Raw genomic sequence first — 18,392 nt, forward strand, 5'->3', positions numbered from 1 at the left:
ACACTATAATTGATGACAAGCATAAGTTTACAACAAATATGATACGAAGAATTTGGAATTTCATACCCTATCACTGACAACATTTCCGTTGACACCCGTATTCTGTGCAATCAACTTCAGGGGGTAACTCAAGACTCTCTTAACAATATGTGCTCCAACCTGCACTTCAGTCATACATCAACATCAGATTTATTGATATGATCTAGACAACGTATAAAACTAATACGAATGTGACTCGAGAAACATACCTTTTCTTAAGTAGGCAAGTCATAAAAATTAACTCTTAAATCACAAAACTCCCTTTGCTTGAGCTTAGCGTTCAACAATTTCACCATGGTTGTGCCAAGTGCCGGTGTGTTTATATATGTTTTTTTCTTATATGAAACAATCATATATGGTCTTAAGAAATAAATTTTAAATATTACTAATTGCTATACCAGGGAAATATTTAGCTTCAATTATGTTATGAATCTATGGATAGAACTACACAATCATCAAAAGTGCATATCTATTTCAGTAACAGAAAATCCTAAAATATCAGCTAACATAAAGTCGATGCTAAAAATGTATGAATATTGATTAAATTAGATCCACCAATGAGGCTGATGCACAGCGCTGGTACACAAATTATGTATTATCAGGAAAGCCCTTTGTTAAAATTAGTCAGGTGTGTGGATAAACACTTACTATACCATAATACCATCTTGAGATTGTTGTATATCCTTAATGTGTCATAATGGAAATGGCTCTTGAATTCAATCCATTATCAAACTGTTCCTTTGCCAAAATAGTCTTCAATAACATTTCACTCTTTCCACAGATGGTATGGTATGACAACCATAACCCTATTCATCATCACAGAAATAGAACATCAATCTCATTTTTTTTTAATTTCAAGAATACAAATTTGGCATGCAGGTCACGAAAAACGTATAAATTTTCTGAAAAAAAAATATTTAAGATAATATCCGACAATATGATAATGGTAGCATGTTTAACCATGTATGCATACGTATTAGGGGTTTTCCAAAAAAAAAAAAAACGAATCCTTATTTAACATATGCAAAATCTCCTAAAAAGAATGCATATCAATTACGGAATTTAGTTAATAAATATGTAATCAAGCATGTTCAATTGCAAATAACATATCATCTGCGTCATTGAATTCGATAAAACTCAGAACTTACCAAACCGGCAGAGAGAATCAGGCCGGAGCAACTTTGAACGATTTGTATGACTTTGAATCTTTACTTAATAACCGTTTCGCCCGCCGTTTCTGTGTCCATTACAACCTGCAACATCGTTTGTCGTTTTCTTCAACTTCCATTTGGGTTTCATCGCCTAGGGTTTCTTATTCTTGAGAACAGGGTGTTTTCTTGTTCTACTGTAAAAAGCATGTAAACTGCAAAATTAGGGGTTTAAAAGTAACAAATCTTTCTTAATATATGTTCGCCTGTCGATAACTCTTAAACAACAATATATAAACATAATGATACGCTGTAATTTATAAAATGAAAGTGAATCAACTAAAAAAGTGAAGTAAAGTGTGAAGAGAAGAATTCGGAGCTCTGGATTTGAGAGAGATGTGGATTGACTTTATGTTTTGAATTTTGAATGTGGAGCCAGAATAATGTAGGTTATATATGTATACGGTTTGAATTTTGAATCTGGAGACAAAATTTTGAATGGGCATTGGTTTTGATTCGAGGTTTGAATTTATAACATAGGTTGAATTTTGGAGATGGGCAGTGGTTTGATGGCAGACCTTTGGAATTTGAATGTGGGCCAGCTTTGAATTTTAAAGTCTTTTAATATTAATAATTATGATGCGATAATGACATAAGAAAAGCCTTGTTGGACAGCCTCTCTGGCTGACACGTCAGCTTTTCTTATTTCGTTGGAATTTCTCCTTTTATAGAAAGTATAGATAGATATAGATGCTTCCTCAAGTTAAACGATAGCATCTATATTTCGCTTGAAATAATTAGAGGTGTACAAAAAAACCGGTTTTAGAACCGAAATCGGGCAAAAAACTGAAACCGTTTTTTTAACCGGTTTTTTTTATAACCGGACCGGTTTTATAACCGAACCGCCGGTTTGTGACCGGTTACTAATCTTGATCTGAAAAACCGGTTAATAACCAAAACCAGTTTTAAAAAAACCGGTTAAAACCGGAAAAACCCGTTTTTTTTTTTTTTTTTGGGAAAAACCGGTTAAAAACCGGTCCTAAACGTTACACCGGTTATTGTTTTGGACTTGAAAAACCGGTTAGTAACCGGTTATAAAAAAACTGGTTTTCGTTTTGGGTGAAAAACCTGTTCGGTTAATAACCGAAACCAGTGTTTGAAAAAAAACCGATTTGTACACCTCTAGAAATAATTTCTAAACAAAATCTCATAATTTGAGGCCCAATATATTGACTGATTGAATCCGTTAAAAATACCAGGCCCAAGATTTTAATGCCCATTAGAAATTTGGCCCCAATGGGAATTGGGTTAGGCCGAGTCAGGCCCAAATAAAATAATTGAGGGACATGATCAACGAAGAATAAGATGTCTATTTTATTCATTTACATCCGCTTATATATGTTTGTGTGTGTATATTTGTTTGTGGTAACACCGCGCATGTTAAGGGGCAGAATTTTGTGTTTAAGAGGGTATGGTTAGCTATTCAGAAGGAGGTAGCGGCGCAACTTATTGTTCGTCTCTACCTGTCATTAGTCTGTAATCGTCTCTGTTTTAAAATGTATGAAGTTAATTTGGAAATTGATCAAGCCAAATTAATGTTCAAGTAAGAGACAGCGACAATTTTACTATTTTAGTAAATAGCTGGAAATTTAGGCAAAAGGAAAATTTCACAGTTGTTGACTTTAGGTCTAGTTCCACAATTTTTAAACGCACATAATTTTGATATACTTCGTATTATAAACTTATAGATATACATACACGGGCATATACCATGATATCGAGCATTTTTTATCATTGGGTTGAGTATGGTATTACTATATCTTTCATAACTTTATATATATCATAAATTCGACTATATTTTTATAACATATGTGTATGTATGATTGTATGAAAAGTTATCTGAGCTGTTCAATTATTGGCCATGAGAGTAGTACTCTTTAATGATATATTATGGGCATGCTTGCTTGCATGCTGCTGTGCTATGTACAAAGTTAAGTGGTGGGGCTTTTTTAAAGATGTCCAAATCTTACTGGGTAGGTTCTAACAGAATCTAATGCCCATGACCTATAATTAAAAGCAAAAGTTATAAAAAACGAAAAAAAACATTTACACTTTCTAGTTAGCTAAATATATAAGGTATCCACAATAAACCTCCACCTCATTAGATTTCAAACCAACTCAAAAACCTTCCCAATTCATCAAGGTTGTAAAAAGCGCAAAATGCTAGTCGGTCGGTGAGGTACCGACTATCGATTAATCGGATTGAGATTTTTAGATATAGATTTCAATTTTATGTATACATATACATATTTTTATATGTAAATATTTTATATAGACAGGTTTTAACCCTTCCTCAACTCATTTTTTAAGTATGCAAGATTAATTGCTGGAAAATTGACCAGAATTTACAGGTTTTTGCAGGAATTTACAGGTTTTTTTGCCGGAATCTGGCTGGAATCACCAATTTTTGGCCAACCAACTAGGGTCGATTAGGTCCGACTAGGCCCGACTAAAGCCGATTACCGATTAATTGACCGATTAACAAAAAATTACTCAGTTACCGGCCGACTATCGATTAATCGCCGACTAGTTATGATTTTTACAACACTGCAATTCACACAATAGCAATACAAACCACCACCTCACACAACATCATCACCTACTTTTACATTTTTAATTGAAATTTAACATTGAAAGAATTTCTTTTAACTGAGCTTGGTCTGACATGAGAAGTACGTTGAAGTGTGCAAACACTGACCCGGTGTCAGCCCAATGGCCACCAGCCCGCATTCTAACCCGGAGGTGGCGGGTTCGAGTCTTGCTCGTTCCCAATGCCCCTACGGTAGCGGATTTACCCCCAGACTTAGGCTTGCTGGGTGGCGGTCTGCGAGGTGGGATCACCTCGGCGGTTGGGAGGACCGTGGAATATCCCCCCCCCCCCATGCCGGACTTGGTGTCCAGACTAGTCTCACAGCACATGTAAGTCCGTGTAGTTTGGATTTGTAGTTTCGAACCATTGCCACATAGGAGCATTGTGGATGCTCTAAGGCTTTGCGGTATGGGGTTCGTCCCCCCCACGTCCAGCTTCAGCGCCGCCGTCCCCCCTCCCCGCGTCGGCGTCCTGAATGTCGAGTTGCAAACGGGCATCCCCCTCTCTCACACACCTATACATACATATATATTCTAGGTCCATCACCCATTTCCTTACCTCCATCCTCTTTGCCCCATCTTCACACCCATCCTACGTGGCGGATCATCCTTCAAGAATGAACCATCACCATATCACATAGCCTATGTATTTTGCTAAATAAAAGTACTTTAAAGAGTTATTATAATACATGACACAACAACAAGGATCTACCTTACAATAATTGAAAGTGATAAATACTTATTTGTGATTATTCATTTATTTGAGTTATTTTTAGTTTACTCTCACTGTCTCCTTTAACCATTTTGTACTGCTTTGAGTTGTACCTTTCCGCGCACTTACGTGTACAAGATAATGTGTACATATTTATAGGAAGCCTCAAAAGTTTTTTACATAACATTTATTTAATATTTATTTCTAATGAAAATAGCATCAAATTCATAGTGGATTCGTGCTCTACATTAGCATGGACCATATCTTGGGCCACTTTAAAAGCACGGGCTCGACCTAGCCTGGAACCACTCTTGTAGAATGGGCTAGACCCCTGAGTTTTGCTCACTTTTGCCAGTTTAATCCAAAATTCAAACTTTTTAAATCTGGGTCCCTATGGTTTCACTTTTATTGCCATTTTGGTTCAAAAATGAAATCAGCTCATATTTGGCTAATAAAATCCTGGTATTTTGTCCTTTCCCCCAAGGGCAAAACGGTCAATATAATTTTATTATAACACATTATTAATTAAATTAATGAAATCAGCTGATATTTGGCCATTTTGTCCCTGAGAAAAAGGACAAAATAACAGGAATTTATCAGCCAAATGTGAGCTGATTTCATTTTTTTTTGACCAAAATGGCAATAAAAGTGAAACCACAGGGACTCAGATTTAAAAGGTTTGAGTTTTGTACTAAACTGGCAAAAGTGAGCAAACCTCAGGGACCAAATGGCAGTTTACTCTAACCTTTTAATTAAGCGAGTCATTTATTTTACTTGGATGGTTTTAATCAATGTTGTAAAAGTCGCTAGGCGGTCCCTAGTCGGCCGACTGGGGAGTTGGGAGTAATCGGAGTACTCGGGGAGTACGCGGACATGGTAAATATAAAGAAAATTAATTGTTATATATTATTTATGTGTTAAAATAAGCATAATTCATGTCAACTGAGTATAATTTAAAATGAAACATGTTTAAAGTTCAAATATTCTGAATACAAGTCCGACTAGTCTGAGTACAAGGCCGAGTATGCCGATTTTGACCGAGTTTGACCGATTAAAAGTCAACAAACCACGTTGACCGCCTAGACCGACTAGGCCGACTACGTCCGACTAGACGCCGACTAGGCCGACTAGGCACCGAGTACTCCCGAGTAATCCCGAGGCCGACTAATTGAGACCGCCTAGGAGGAAGTCGCCTCGAAGGGGGTCCGAGGACCGAGTACTTGCCGAGTACTCGGCCGAGTAATCTGACTTTTACAACACTGGTTTTAATTGTGAATTGCGATGCATTAAATTTATAAAAAAATATTGAAAGACAATTTATTTATAAAAAAAAGAATTTAAAAAAAATCAAATTTTATTTTTTGAACATCAAAATAACTATTCAAAACACACAGATCTAGCAAGCCGCTAGAAGCTGCCAAACAAAACACAATACAATGTTAAAATTACATTACATTCTATAGATGCTAAGTGTGCTCCATGCTTAAACCAATTAAAGAAGTTAGATGTGTCTCTAGCATGGTTGTAAAATTCCTAATTAGGCCTGATTAATCTCGATTAATTTCTGATTAATTACAATTAATCGCGATTATATCCAATTAATCCCCGATTAATCCCGAGTAATCGCTAGTCCCCATCTCACCGGCCGACTAGTGACTAGCGATTTCTACAACAATTGTTTCCAGTATAACATTGTTAGATTACAATAAGCATAAAATAGTTTGATTTAGTGAAATTCTCAAATCTTTCCGAATTTGCAATCGTACAAAAACCTATATTTCACTTAACCAATTATTTTTTTATATCAACAAAATTCTAACCGCAAATCGTAATACACGATTGTGAAAATCATGGATGTCAAAGGCTGATACCGATAGATTTGGGCAACAAGCGATGCAGCCAACTATGGTAAACTACAACTAAGATGGAGGGATGTTGCTCCAATGATGGTGAGCACGAAATAAAACTATAATCTAACTTGCAACGAAAAAAAAAAAAAAAAAACCATCAAATACTACACATATTTGTAAGATTCACTACTACAAAACAATTATAAATTATAACATGTAAAAACAATCTAAAATAATTTATCATACATGCACTCAATGATAAATTGAATGATTTCCACTACATTACTAGGTTTTGGATGTAGAGTAAATATATAACAGTCACCACCAGACGGATATAAAACTAGTTTAAAATATATCTAGGACTTCGATTATCGAACGGTTACAAAGCGGACACGAACCCCGGTTCAACCACAACTCCCTCGAACACACCCTACAAAACGTGTGTCCACACGGTATGAACGCTGCACCCTTCTTCCTCCCCATACACACGCAACACACCAGATCGCACCCCTTTTCATCCTGATCGTCCGTTTCTTCCAACAATCTCATCAACGACATCCTCGTAGGCGTCGCCACCGGTGTCGTATTCCCGACACTTGTGGTCAACGGTTCACCCGTTGACCGAGAGTCCCGTTCAGCCACCACCACCGTTGACCGTTCAGCTGCCAATGCGGCGGCAAGATTCATACGCGGCGATGCGGGAATACAGTCAGGATCCGAATTTAACTCCGGCAGGGTCCGAATAACGTCAACCGGGTCAACAAGATTATGATCATCGTCATCATCGTCATGGATGGGCATGGTGGAGGATCCGATTCCCCAAGTGGACCCACAACATGCAAGTCCTAGCCGCTCTTGGAGGCTCCGCCGTCGCTGGAACCGATCGCCGCCGTGCATAGCCATCTATCGCCGGTGGGTTATTATTGTTGAGAGAGAGAGAGAGAGTATAAATTGGGGAGAAGAATAAAGTCAAAAGAAGATAGAGAATTAAATAAGAAAGTGAGGTCATTATATGAATATAATAGAGGGTTTGACCATATAATAATTTTTGGAAGGTGAAAGAAGCAACGACAAAATGGAAGAATGGATATTGGAAAGTGTAGGGGTTTGTTTTGTAAAGTGTGAGTTATATAAAGTTATGTTTGCACACCTTGAGGTTTCGTTAAAGGACATTTTACGTTAAGTACCGCCTAGTGACGACGATGATGATGATCTTGTTTGGAACTAAGAGCGGCTTTAACGTTGAATTCTTGGTAACAAAGCGGAGCTGATGTGGCGTCTGAATGCGGACATCACCACTAGAGCGTTTGTGCAATTGTTCACTTTTCCAGAAGAGGGAGTGGATGGAGTTATTGTGGGTACTCTCTCACATCTCTCTACCAAACAGACATATAATAAGCTATTTTAGTATTTTTAATGGTGTTTAACTTGGACTTAGCATTGGAGAGAAAATAGGCGCGTTTGAAATTTTGAATGATGATAGATGATTTGGCGTTGCAAGTGACGTACTTATGTGGTGCGTTTGAAGGTGGATGCACTCAGAGTCAGGGGATATTCTAAAGTAGTATTAAACAGATACCAAACAAATATTATATAGTCCACTTCTAATTCCTCACATGCTTTTCTAACGACAATATAATAAACATAAAGCGACCAACAGGAAACTGCTTAAACAAAATACAAGAAATCATGTTTGTTGACACCAGGCTGACCCATTTTTTTTGTATTTATCCAACTAAATTGTTCGATGTCCATCCAAATATGCGTATTACACTTAAAAGGATATGGAGAAAACTCATGAAAATAGTATAAATATCATGTGATATCATTCCTAGTAAAAACCACTACTGATGCTAGTAACGGTAAGAAATTGATATTCCTATTTGTGCCTCTTGAAACTTAGCATCAGAAAGTTATCGTATGCAAGACCACACCATATCTAACGGGAGGTATACTGTAAAATGGTTGAAGGAAGAAGACGAGTTCCAAGTCATAACAACAAATGTGGTGACTAATTAATAAGGGTTTGTTATGCTGTTTTAATATATTAGACGGTGAGTTATGAAAATACTAAAATGATTAAGGAGTTGTAAGTAATATAGAGGTGGAGTATATGTACAAAAGTAAGTTGCCGCCCATAACTACGAGGGAAACGAAAAAAGAATGTACTTTTGCCATGTGGCGCTTGCTGTGTTGTCTTTGCAAACCTAAAGTAACTAGCCTGCTAGAGGGTATGGGGTACGTCCCCAGAGCGTCCTGGTCCGGCGCCATGCCAAACACCACGCCGCCCCCTCCCGGCTTCGTCCTCCCTGTCGTCTGCCAGATGTTTGCGACGGTCCACAAAAGGACAAAAACTATCCCTCCCCCTCTCACACACTCCTATACATACAATATATACATACACATTTTAGGTTTATCCTCCCATTTTCACACCTCCATCCTCTTTGCCCCATCCTCATGCTCATCGTACGTGTCGCTTACGTGGCGGACCATCCTCCAAGGGAGGACCATCACCATACCGTGTAGCCTAAAGTTTGAAAAGAAAAAAACATTATTCATTGATTAGTATGAACTTTCAGGATTCAATTCGATTATCGATTTGGTTTCTTATGTTACCGATACCGGCACATGCTATCTGCGCTTAACGGCGGGTGGACTGATTTAAATAAATTGTAAATGGAAATATAGACGCGATGTTAAAAATAATGTTTTGTTCGGTATCGATTCCTACGTTATGACATCAGTACGGTATCGGCTCTCAATATAACACAAAAAAAGAAAACAAAAACAATTCAACATATGCCTGAAAAGATACCTAAACGTGTTTTTTATATCAATCAGAAACGATAGAAACGAATATCAGTAACGGTTCCGATAGTACTGATTCCAGTACCAATGTTCGGTCGGACTCGACGTCGTACCGATATTTTTATAATAAAAATAAAAAACTGACGGTTTTACTAGTTGGTTTGTATAATGTAATACCCATTTTTAAAAGTCAATATATTTGTATAAATTTGAGGGCCTTAATGTGTTTAATAGAAACTTGAAGGGTCCTTAGTATCAATACAATAATCTTGAGAAGTTAAATTGTTATTCACTAGCTTAGAACCCCGTGTTATACACGAGTTACATAAATTTACTTTTATATAATAAGTAATATAGTTATATTTTAAAATACCCCGTATATTGCACGAGTTAAATAAATATAATGTAATAGATTAACATGTACGGTCGCCAAGATATGTATTTAAATGATAAATTCGTTGTACTGTCTACTTTTTAAAATTTTAATTTGTTTTTTATTTATTATTAGGTTAGAAACATGTGTATTACATGTGATAGAACTGGGGCTGCAAACGAACCAAACGTTCGGCGAACAGTTTGTGAACTGTTCGGCGGGAAGTTCGTTTGTGTAAACAAACGAACACGAACAAGAAATTTCGTTTGTTTAGTTAAATGAACAAACATGAACAAATGTCGTGTCGGTTATGTTCGTGAACGTTCGGTAACGTGTTCGATTGTGTTCAATACTTCATTATTATTTTTAGTTTTTATATTTATTTAAATACTTCAAAATTCCGACAAATTAAATATCTAATAAGTGTTGGTGTATTACATATTCTGTTCATGAAAGATTGTTTGTGTTCGTTTGTTTCCATTTGTATTCATGAACATTAGTTTGTGCTCATTTATGTTCATCAACGTTCGTTGCCTAAAATTAACAAACAATCACGAACAAGTTCATTTACTTAACAAACGAACAGAATATAAAATCTCGTTCGATAAGTGTCCGTGAACGGTTCACGAACACATATATTTCTTAACAAACGAACATATACAAGGTCTTGTTCGTGTTTGTTTGGTTCCTTTGCAGCCCTAGATAGAACCAATGAAATATTAGATGATTATTAATAAGCGGAAAAAATAAATAAATAGTAAATAAATAGGAGATCTATGAAGTTTCTGATTTAGTATGATTTTATTATTTATATATCCTATTAAATATTAATAAATAATTTAACAAAATCTAATTTAAAGGAGAATAAAAATTTGATAAAAAAGTTATTATCCTTATCTAAATTATATTTAGTTAAACTATTATTTAATAGGAAAAAGAAATTAAAAAATAAGATAAAGAGATTATTAATTCAAAGTTTGATAAAAAAAGTTAGTATCCTTATTTAAATTATAGCTAGTTAAACTATTGTTTAATAGGGAAAAAAATTGAAAAATATGATAAGGAGACAACGTGTCAAAAAAATTATTTATTAGTATAGAAAAATTAAAAAAAAAAGCAAGAACTTTCGTTAACCGATATCATAACTCAAGCTTGATATAGTTTGTTTATTTTAATGGATAATTATTAAAATAGACAAATTCACCTGAGTTTATATCAAACTAACCGTATCCCAATCAGAAAAGGCCACATAAGCATAGTCGAATAAGCCGCTAGTGTTTAGCCGACACATTTCTCTAGTCAACTAAAATTTAGCCAGTCCGTTACACATGTTAAGCTATTAGTAATTTACTTTATGGACCTATTCAAAGATTTTTATGTTGGCTAAAGGTTAGCCATCTTAGTCGGCTCTGCTTATTGACAGTTTATCATTGCTTCTTTTTTAGAATATTGGATTTTAATAATTCCAACTATTCGTCGTTGGCCGCCAACAGTCCTAACTTCGAAAATAATCACTAGCAGTCCCAACTATTAACATATTGGCCTCCAACAAACCATGACTAACGAAAACCTAACACCGTTAGTCTCCGGTTCCAGAAAACCGTTTTTGGCCAGAAAAAAGTTCCTAAAGGTGTGATCTAGGGTTACAAAGAGGTTTGGGACGAAAATGTTGAGTTTTCCAGCCAAAAAGTTGAGTTTTCCAGCCAAAAATAAGTTTTTCGACGACTTCAATAATTGGGGTTTTTACTAGAGAAAGGTTCCTAAAGATCCTTAATAAGGTTACAAAGAGGTTTTGGACGACAAGGTTGAGTTTTCCGACGACCGTAGATTAATGGCATTAGAGTTATGTTAGTCAGAGTCCATTATAGGTCAATATGTTAATAGTTGAGACTACCAATAGTTATTTTTGAAGTTAGAAGTGTTGACGAAAACAACAAAAAGTTGGATTATTAAAATGTTTTGGTAAAGAAACCTATATAATGATTTCGCCTTAGAAATGTTTTCAGTCTTGTTGCTCCTTAACATTTTAGGGTTTTGACTTTGAATATGCTTCTAGAGTCTAGACCCATTTTATATACATATTTAAATTAGTTATTTTTATTTCACTTTACTTTGCTCTATTACAGTTATTTATGTTCTTTTAGTTTTTGGGTTTTTAATTTTACTATACTCATAAATCTGCAAATCTATGAATATACCCAACCAACCTTGTCTAAGTGGGCTGGGCCCTGACTCAAAGCCCTATCACATATACATCTTTGATAATTGATATGATGATATGCATTATGCATATCTTAGGTCCTAATTGCTGGATATATGTATGCATGTGTGACTGAGGTGATTATGCAAATAACAAATGTATTAAAGAGGTATTGTAAATACTTGACAAATAAGTTTTTATTACTTAATACATTGGAATCAAGTTACACCTAGTCCTGCATCACATTTATGCATTGGTCCAAGATTTAATTGAATTTGAGACATAGATGCCAATCACAAGCCCAACCACAACAATAGCAATTGTGTTCACACCATTAGCCGATGTTTTTAGCTTCCTAGCAAGCGCACCAGCTGTTCGTTTATACGTCTCCAGTACATTTTTCTCAGCTTCCCACTCGCTTGTTTTCTTCTTTGACTCATTTTCATATACGCCTTCTTCACGAGCTTTCCCTTCACTTTTTTCTCCTTTTTCTTCTACTCCCGTCTTCGGGTGATCTTTGTCCTTCACCACTTCTTTGTTCTCTATGTTTGATTGTATCGTTGATGTTGGTGTTGGTTTGACCTCAGTGGTTGTGTTTTGATCTACATTTGGTTCATCCACAGGCTTTGGAGGTGTAGCGGGCTTAGCTTCCTCGAGTTTTGCCGCTGGAGTGATCGGCTTCGCTTCCTCAGGTTTTGCCGCTGGAGTGATCAATTTTGGTTGCCTAACAAAGAGAATGTTTCCTTCGAATTTCGCACTGATTTTGTTGAGGTCACAGTTTCCAGACACTGGAAACTGCACACTAAATCGACTCCATGTGTTTTGGTGGAGCTTTCGCTCGCCGCTAATGATCAAGTTTCTTGCTCTAAGTTGAACCCTCAATTGTTCCTTAGCAAAACCTGTACAATTTTCAAATTCTCACCAATTTCACTTGTAAACATATGGTATCAAACTATGAAAAATATGGGCTTAAATTAGAGAGTCCATTACCACCCCCATGCAAAAGTATTGATGGGCTACACAACACGGCCCAAATTCCACTGTTTGGGCTGTCATCTTGACCTTCCTATATTTTTCATGTTTTTTTTACATTGTTTATTTATCTTATCAGGCAAAAATCAATATCTTTAGGAGAAAAATTCATTATATTAGCCATAGAGTTTTGAAATATTTGTTTATTTTTTGTCTATTAAACATGTACGATTTTTATATTATTTGCTAGAAATTAACATGTTTTTGTTAAAGAATATGATGTATCTAAAAGCGAAATGGAATGTAATGGTTAATAACGAACCAGGAAGGTAGATGAGAAGGGTATCTGAATCATCTTCGGGTACCCACTCCATTGAAGGTTCGAAATCTTGATAAATTCGGGTTGGTGTAGGCGCTCCTTTTGATTCCATCTTTGATTAGCTTTGAATGTGAAAATGGTGTTTGAATAACTTGATGAATTGCAACACAATGGTAACATCATGGTGTATATATACCCAACATAACATTTCTTGGAGGATGGTTGAGGTATGAATGGTGGTACCAAGTTTCTTGCTAAATAGATATACCTTTCTTTCTTTTTGGTTGCTTTCCTTCTTATTTTTCCCAATTCACTTATACATAAGAGTTTTGTTTTATACATACAATATATTTTGTATAACCTTAATAGTAACCTACTTAGATGGTACAAGTATTTTATTCTTCCTAGATGAGTGTTGTCAAAGTTTTGTAATTTGTAAAACATAGTTTATAATGGCAATTAAACAAGACATATACTAGTACTACCACTGCTGTCGCCGCCGCCGCCGCCGCCCCCGCTACGACCACTACCACGACCACTACTTTGCCAAACTATATTGTTAACTTATAGAATATAAGATTAGGGTTAGATGTCGGTACAAATTAACATACATACAAAGTGATTTGTTTTAATTTTTTTCTCATCTTGTTAAACAAGCATTATATTTTAGTCTCGGAATCTAAAAAAAATTGTGTAGTTATAATTACTCTACTAGTGTAAATACACAATTTTTTTTTTCATTTTGCAACTAAAAATCATGCTTAAATAGATGGGGAAAATTAAAAAAAACCAATCTCTTTTTCGCTTTGTATGTTAAAACCCATTTATATTTAATTTTTAAAATCATGCAACTCGCAACATCGTAAACTTGTGAGAAGTATCTGTTTTCTGCTAAATAGTCGGAAAACCTAATCGCCGCCGGCCATCATCCTTTCCGGTATAACAGCCTGAGCTTGAGGGGTGTATTCTTCGCCCCCTCATATCGAGATTGTTAGCCGGACTCGAGTTAGTCGGTGCGTCGGTTTGTTTTCCTCTCCCCGTCCGTCGTTGTTTGTTGATCGTTGCATAGTCTTGGTGGGTTCTTTCCTGTCCAGTATAACAGCCTGAGATCGCGGTCTCCATATTGAGTTCGGCATATCGAGTTTGTTAGCTGGTTTGGATTGGCCGGGCTTGGTTTGCATGGAAGGGGGTTCTCGTAACGGCGGCGGTCGGAATATCACGAAGTTTTTTATTACCAATCTTCCGGAAGGGTGCACGCCATGGGAACTGAAGTGTGGGGTCGCTAGTTATGGGGAAGTTACTGGTACGTTCGTGGCAAAGAAAAGGGATAAGGATGGCCGTAGGTTTGGGTTTGCTAGTTTTAAGGACGTCAAAGACATCTCGGAATTGGAAAAGGCGTTGAAGGGTATCAAGCTGGGTGGGTGCAAGTTGATTATCAACGTGGCCAGGTTCTCGTTCGATAACGAAGCTGGGGGAATACATGCTAAGAACTATGTCCAGAGACCGCAACAGGAGTCAAATGATTTTGGGAGGCAGTTTAATACCAGGGACTTCAGATCGTACAGGGAAGTGGTGGGCAAAGGGAAAAGTGAGGGTGTGGCGAAAGAGGTTGGTGGTAATTCTTCAGAGGGATGTGCTGGCGATTGGAAGTCTATTGTGGTGCCTGATAGGACGGCAGCGTTCAGGAACTTGTGGGGGTTAGCGTTGGTGGCCAAGGCGGTTAACCTGGAGACGTTGGTTGATCTTAATCGTCTTTTAAGGATCGCTAAAGTCAAATATTCGAGTATTCAATATCTTGGGGGTCTGTCGACATTGATAACCTTTGCTGATGAAAATGCTGCCAATTATTTTCTCAAATCTGGAGACGTTTGGGGGCCCTGGTTCTCGAAACTGGATGCATGGGAGGGTCAATCACTGCCATTTGAGCGTGTGGCTTGGATTAGGCTTTTAGGGGTTCCCTTGCATTTACTAGAGTCGGACGTTGTTAAGATGATTGGAGAAAGGTTCGGGAAAGTTCTATATGTTCCAAATTCTAGTGGGGAAGAGAAGGACCTGTCCATGGTTAGGGTCGGTGTGCTTCTCGGTGAGGTGGATAGGATCAAGGAGTTTGTGGTTGTTCTATGGAAGGATAGGAGCTTTAGGGTTTTGGCTGAAGAGGAGCTTGACGTTTGGGTCCCCGATTGTCTGGGGGTGGGGGTTGATGCTTGCCCGTCTGGTTGCTCGCAGTCTGTGGCGTCGCCGGCGGTTAGTCCGGGTGATCCGGGTAATTCGGGGACTAACAACGTAGCAGTCGAGGAGTCGTGCATGGGAGAAGGGGCGGTGGGGGTTAACAATCAGACGAAGTTTACCTCCATGGGTCCCGGTTCTGGTGAAGGTCATAATGAGGTGCACATTAATTGGGAGTCATTTGTGGGTCCCGATGACGGGAATGTCGGCTCAACTAAAGGGGGTATTCATTTCTTTAAGGCAGGGAGGAAGACCAAAAGATTTAGGAAAGGAGGGTCAAAAAATTTGGGCCATACTGTAGTGGATAGTCCTAGTGGGCTATTGGACTCTGTTGAGAAAGGTAGGCCAAAGAAAAGAAATAGGGCCCAAGGTAGTGATCCGTTTGAAGAGGTCATGGAGTCGGTGGATAGTGACCCGTTTTCTTTGGATAACCTTCTTAACCAGATGAGAGATAAGATGAATACCAAGGGTGGTGGTCAGTCTCCGGCTGCCACTGTTAATCTGAACCAACCGCTGGATTCGGAGGGGCGTCCGGTCGATAATTCCGAAGGGATGGAGGGCGAGGAGACGCCGGAGGCTCAGGTCCATAGGATCGTTGATCCAATCGATTCAGGTACTGTTGAGGCTCAGGTTCAATCGGAGGTTAGTAAAACTATTCAGGTGGGGGTTTTGGTGGGTATGGATTTGGGCAATAGTGATGATCTTGTGAGAAAGGATTTAATGGGTAAAGGTATTAATGTGGTTAAGGGATGAATTTCTTGTCTATCAATATGAGAGGGTTGGGGGGGATGAGAAAGCTAGATGGGTGAAAGGGATAAAGGTTAAATTTGGGATCTCGTTTGCGGCTCTCCAAGAAACTAAGTGTGGTTCCGTGGATAATGGAGTCCTTTCTAGATTCTGGGGTAGTAAGGATTTCGGTTGGGACTGGGTTGATTCGAGTGGTTTGTCTGGGGGTTTAATCAGTATGTGGGATAAGAAGTGGTTTGAGTTCGGTAGTTCAATCAAGGAGAGGAATTTTTTGGTTGTTACCGGGAAGATGAAAGGGAGCGGTCATCAGATTAATATAGCTAATATCTATGCTCCTCAGGATATTCGTAATAAAAAGCTTCTTTGGGATAGTCTCTTGGGGTTGATCGAGGCTTCTTCTGGTTTGTGGATCTTTCTCGGGGATTTCAACTCGGTTAGGGCTCCGGAGGAAAGAATCAACACTCGCTTCAACGCCACCTGTGCTAGATTATTTAACTCTTTTATCTTTAATGGTGGTTTACTGGAGTATGGGTTGAAAGACAGAAAGTTCACTAGATGGGCGGACAACGGGAGAAAGTGTAGTAAGATTGACCGCTTTTTGGTTTGTGCCGGTTTTTTCGGGTTATGGCCTAATGCTTGTGCCAGAGCTTTACCAAGAATGTTGTCGGATCATAGTCCTATAGTGTTGGTTACTAAGGAGTCTAACTTCGGGCCGAAGCCCTTTCGTATCTTTAATTCTTGGATCGGTCGGCCAGGCTTTGAGTCGGTGGTCAGGGAAGCGGCTAGTTCATTTGTTGGTTCTGGGCCAGCAGACTTGTTTTTGTTGAAAAAATTCGAATGGATTAGGTCCCGGGTTAAGGATTGGAGGGATGTTATGATTAAGAAAGAAGGGGATCTAGAAGCTTTGGCGAGAGAAGAAATTGAAGAGCTTGAGAAATTATTGGAAGTTAGAGATTTAGTTGAGGAGGAAGAGTGGATTCTTGCTGAGAATCTTCTTCGTATTAAGGAGAGAGAAGAAAATAAGACGAAGGATCTGAAACAGAGATCGAGGGTTAGATGGGCTATAGAGGGAGACGAAAATTCGAGTTTTTTCCATTCTATGATCAACTGTCGGAAAGCCAGTAATTCGATTCATGGGTTCCATATTAACGGGTCATGGTGTTCCAAACCGTCTCTTATCAAAAAACATGTTTTTGAGTTTTTCCGGGATAAATTCAAAGAGGATATTAAAGACCGTCCGCTTCTGAATTGTAGTCTTCTTAAACAGTTGAGCCAAGAGGATGCTGTTTGGCTGGAGTCGGAATTTTCTGTGGATGAATTGAAGGCGGCTGTTTGGGATTGTGGTAGCAATCGGGCCCCGGGCCCAGACGGATTGAATTTCAAATTTATTAAGCACTTCTGGGATGTCTTCGAGGAAGATTTCGTTAAAGTTTTGAATGAATTTTTTGTTAGTGGATCGGTTAGTAGGGGATGCGCAACTGCGTTCTTGACTCTCATTCCGAAGGTTAGGGATCCGTCGGGTCTTAATGATTTTCGGCCAATTAGTTTGGTTGGAGCTATCAACAAAGTGATTTCAAAGGTTCTCGCCAATAGGTTAAAGAAAGTTATTTCCTCCGTCATCTTTGATAATCAGTCGGCTTTTCTCAAAGGGAAATTCATACTCGATGGCCCCCTTATTATCAGCGAGGTTGTGAATTGGTTAAAGAAGAAGAAAAAGAAGGCGTTTCTCTTTAAGCTTGACTTCGAGAAAGCTTACGACAACGTGAACTGGGGTTTTGTTGTTTCGGTAATGTCTCTAATGGGCTTTCCTCAGCGGTGGTGTTCTTGGGTGTTAGGGATTCTTTCTTCTGCTAGGGCGGCGGTTCTGGTTAATGGGTCACCAACCTTTGATTTCCAGTGCTTTAAAGGTATGCGGCAAGGGGATCCCTTATCCCCATTCCTTTTCCTGCTGGTTATGGAGGGTCTTACGGCATGTTTCTCTAAAGCAGTGGAGCTTGGTTTGGTGGATGGTATTAGCCTTCCGAACAATGGGCCGAGGTTGTCTCATCTTTTCTTTGCCGATGACGCTCTTGTGTTGGGGGATTGGTCGAAGGATGGTATTCTCAACGTTGTCAGGATTCTTCGGTGTTTTCGTATTTGCTCGGGTCTCAATATAAACTTGGTTAAATCAAGTTTAATTGGGATCGGTGTGAAGGACCAGGAGGTGGTTGAGCTAGCGGCCGAGATTGGGTGTAAGTCAGAACAGTTCCCATTCAAGTACCTTGGGCTCCCGGTTGGGGCTAACATGAATCGCATATCGAATTGGAGGTCGGTGATTGATATGTTCGAATCTCGGTTGTCTCTTTGGAA

At 38.3% G+C, this 18,392-nt stretch overlaps 2 protein-coding genes across 2 annotated transcripts; both read right to left on the reverse strand.

Moving 5' to 3' along the window:
* Positions 1–6,569: 6,569 nt before the first annotated feature.
* LOC110910803 lies at positions 6,570–7,390 on the reverse strand. Its single transcript, XM_022155394.2, has one exon. It carries the CDS (start codon positions 7,299–7,301, stop codon positions 6,744–6,746), a length of 558 nt encoding a protein of 185 aa, XP_022011086.1. The 5' UTR covers positions 7,302–7,390; the 3' UTR covers positions 6,570–6,743.
* A 4,546-nt stretch (positions 7,391–11,936) lies between these two features.
* Positions 11,937–13,234, reverse strand: LOC110910804 (inactive protein RESTRICTED TEV MOVEMENT 2). The gene is made up of 2 exons (XM_022155395.2): positions 13,074–13,234; positions 11,937–12,678 (listed from the first exon to the last, which is right to left on the reverse strand). Exons 1-2 carry the CDS (start codon positions 13,180–13,182, stop codon positions 12,026–12,028), a joined length of 762 nt encoding a protein of 253 aa, XP_022011087.1. The 5' UTR covers positions 13,183–13,234; the 3' UTR covers positions 11,937–12,025.
* Between the last annotated feature and the right edge of the window lie 5,158 nt (positions 13,235–18,392).

Source organism: Helianthus annuus, chromosome 15 (assembly GCF_002127325.2).
Source record: "Helianthus annuus cultivar XRQ/B chromosome 15, HanXRQr2.0-SUNRISE, whole genome shotgun sequence".
NCBI classification, from domain to species: domain Eukaryota; kingdom Viridiplantae; phylum Streptophyta; class Magnoliopsida; order Asterales; family Asteraceae; genus Helianthus; species Helianthus annuus.

What these genes read in the sequence shown, in the direction of transcription:
- LOC110910803 (XM_022155394.2), bottom strand. Translation starts at nt 7,301, where the DNA reads ATGGCTATGCACGGCGGCGATCGGTTCCAGCGACGGCGGAGCCTCCAA.
- LOC110910804 (XM_022155395.2), bottom strand. Translation starts at nt 13,182, where the DNA reads ATGGAATCAAAAGGAGCGCCTACACCAACCCGAATTTATCAAGATTTC. An exon ending in CCTTCTCATCTACCTTCCTG is followed by an intron (nt 12,679 to 13,073) that starts GTTCGTTATTAA and finishes AAAATTGTACAG; the next exon opens with GTTTTGCTAAGGAACAATTG.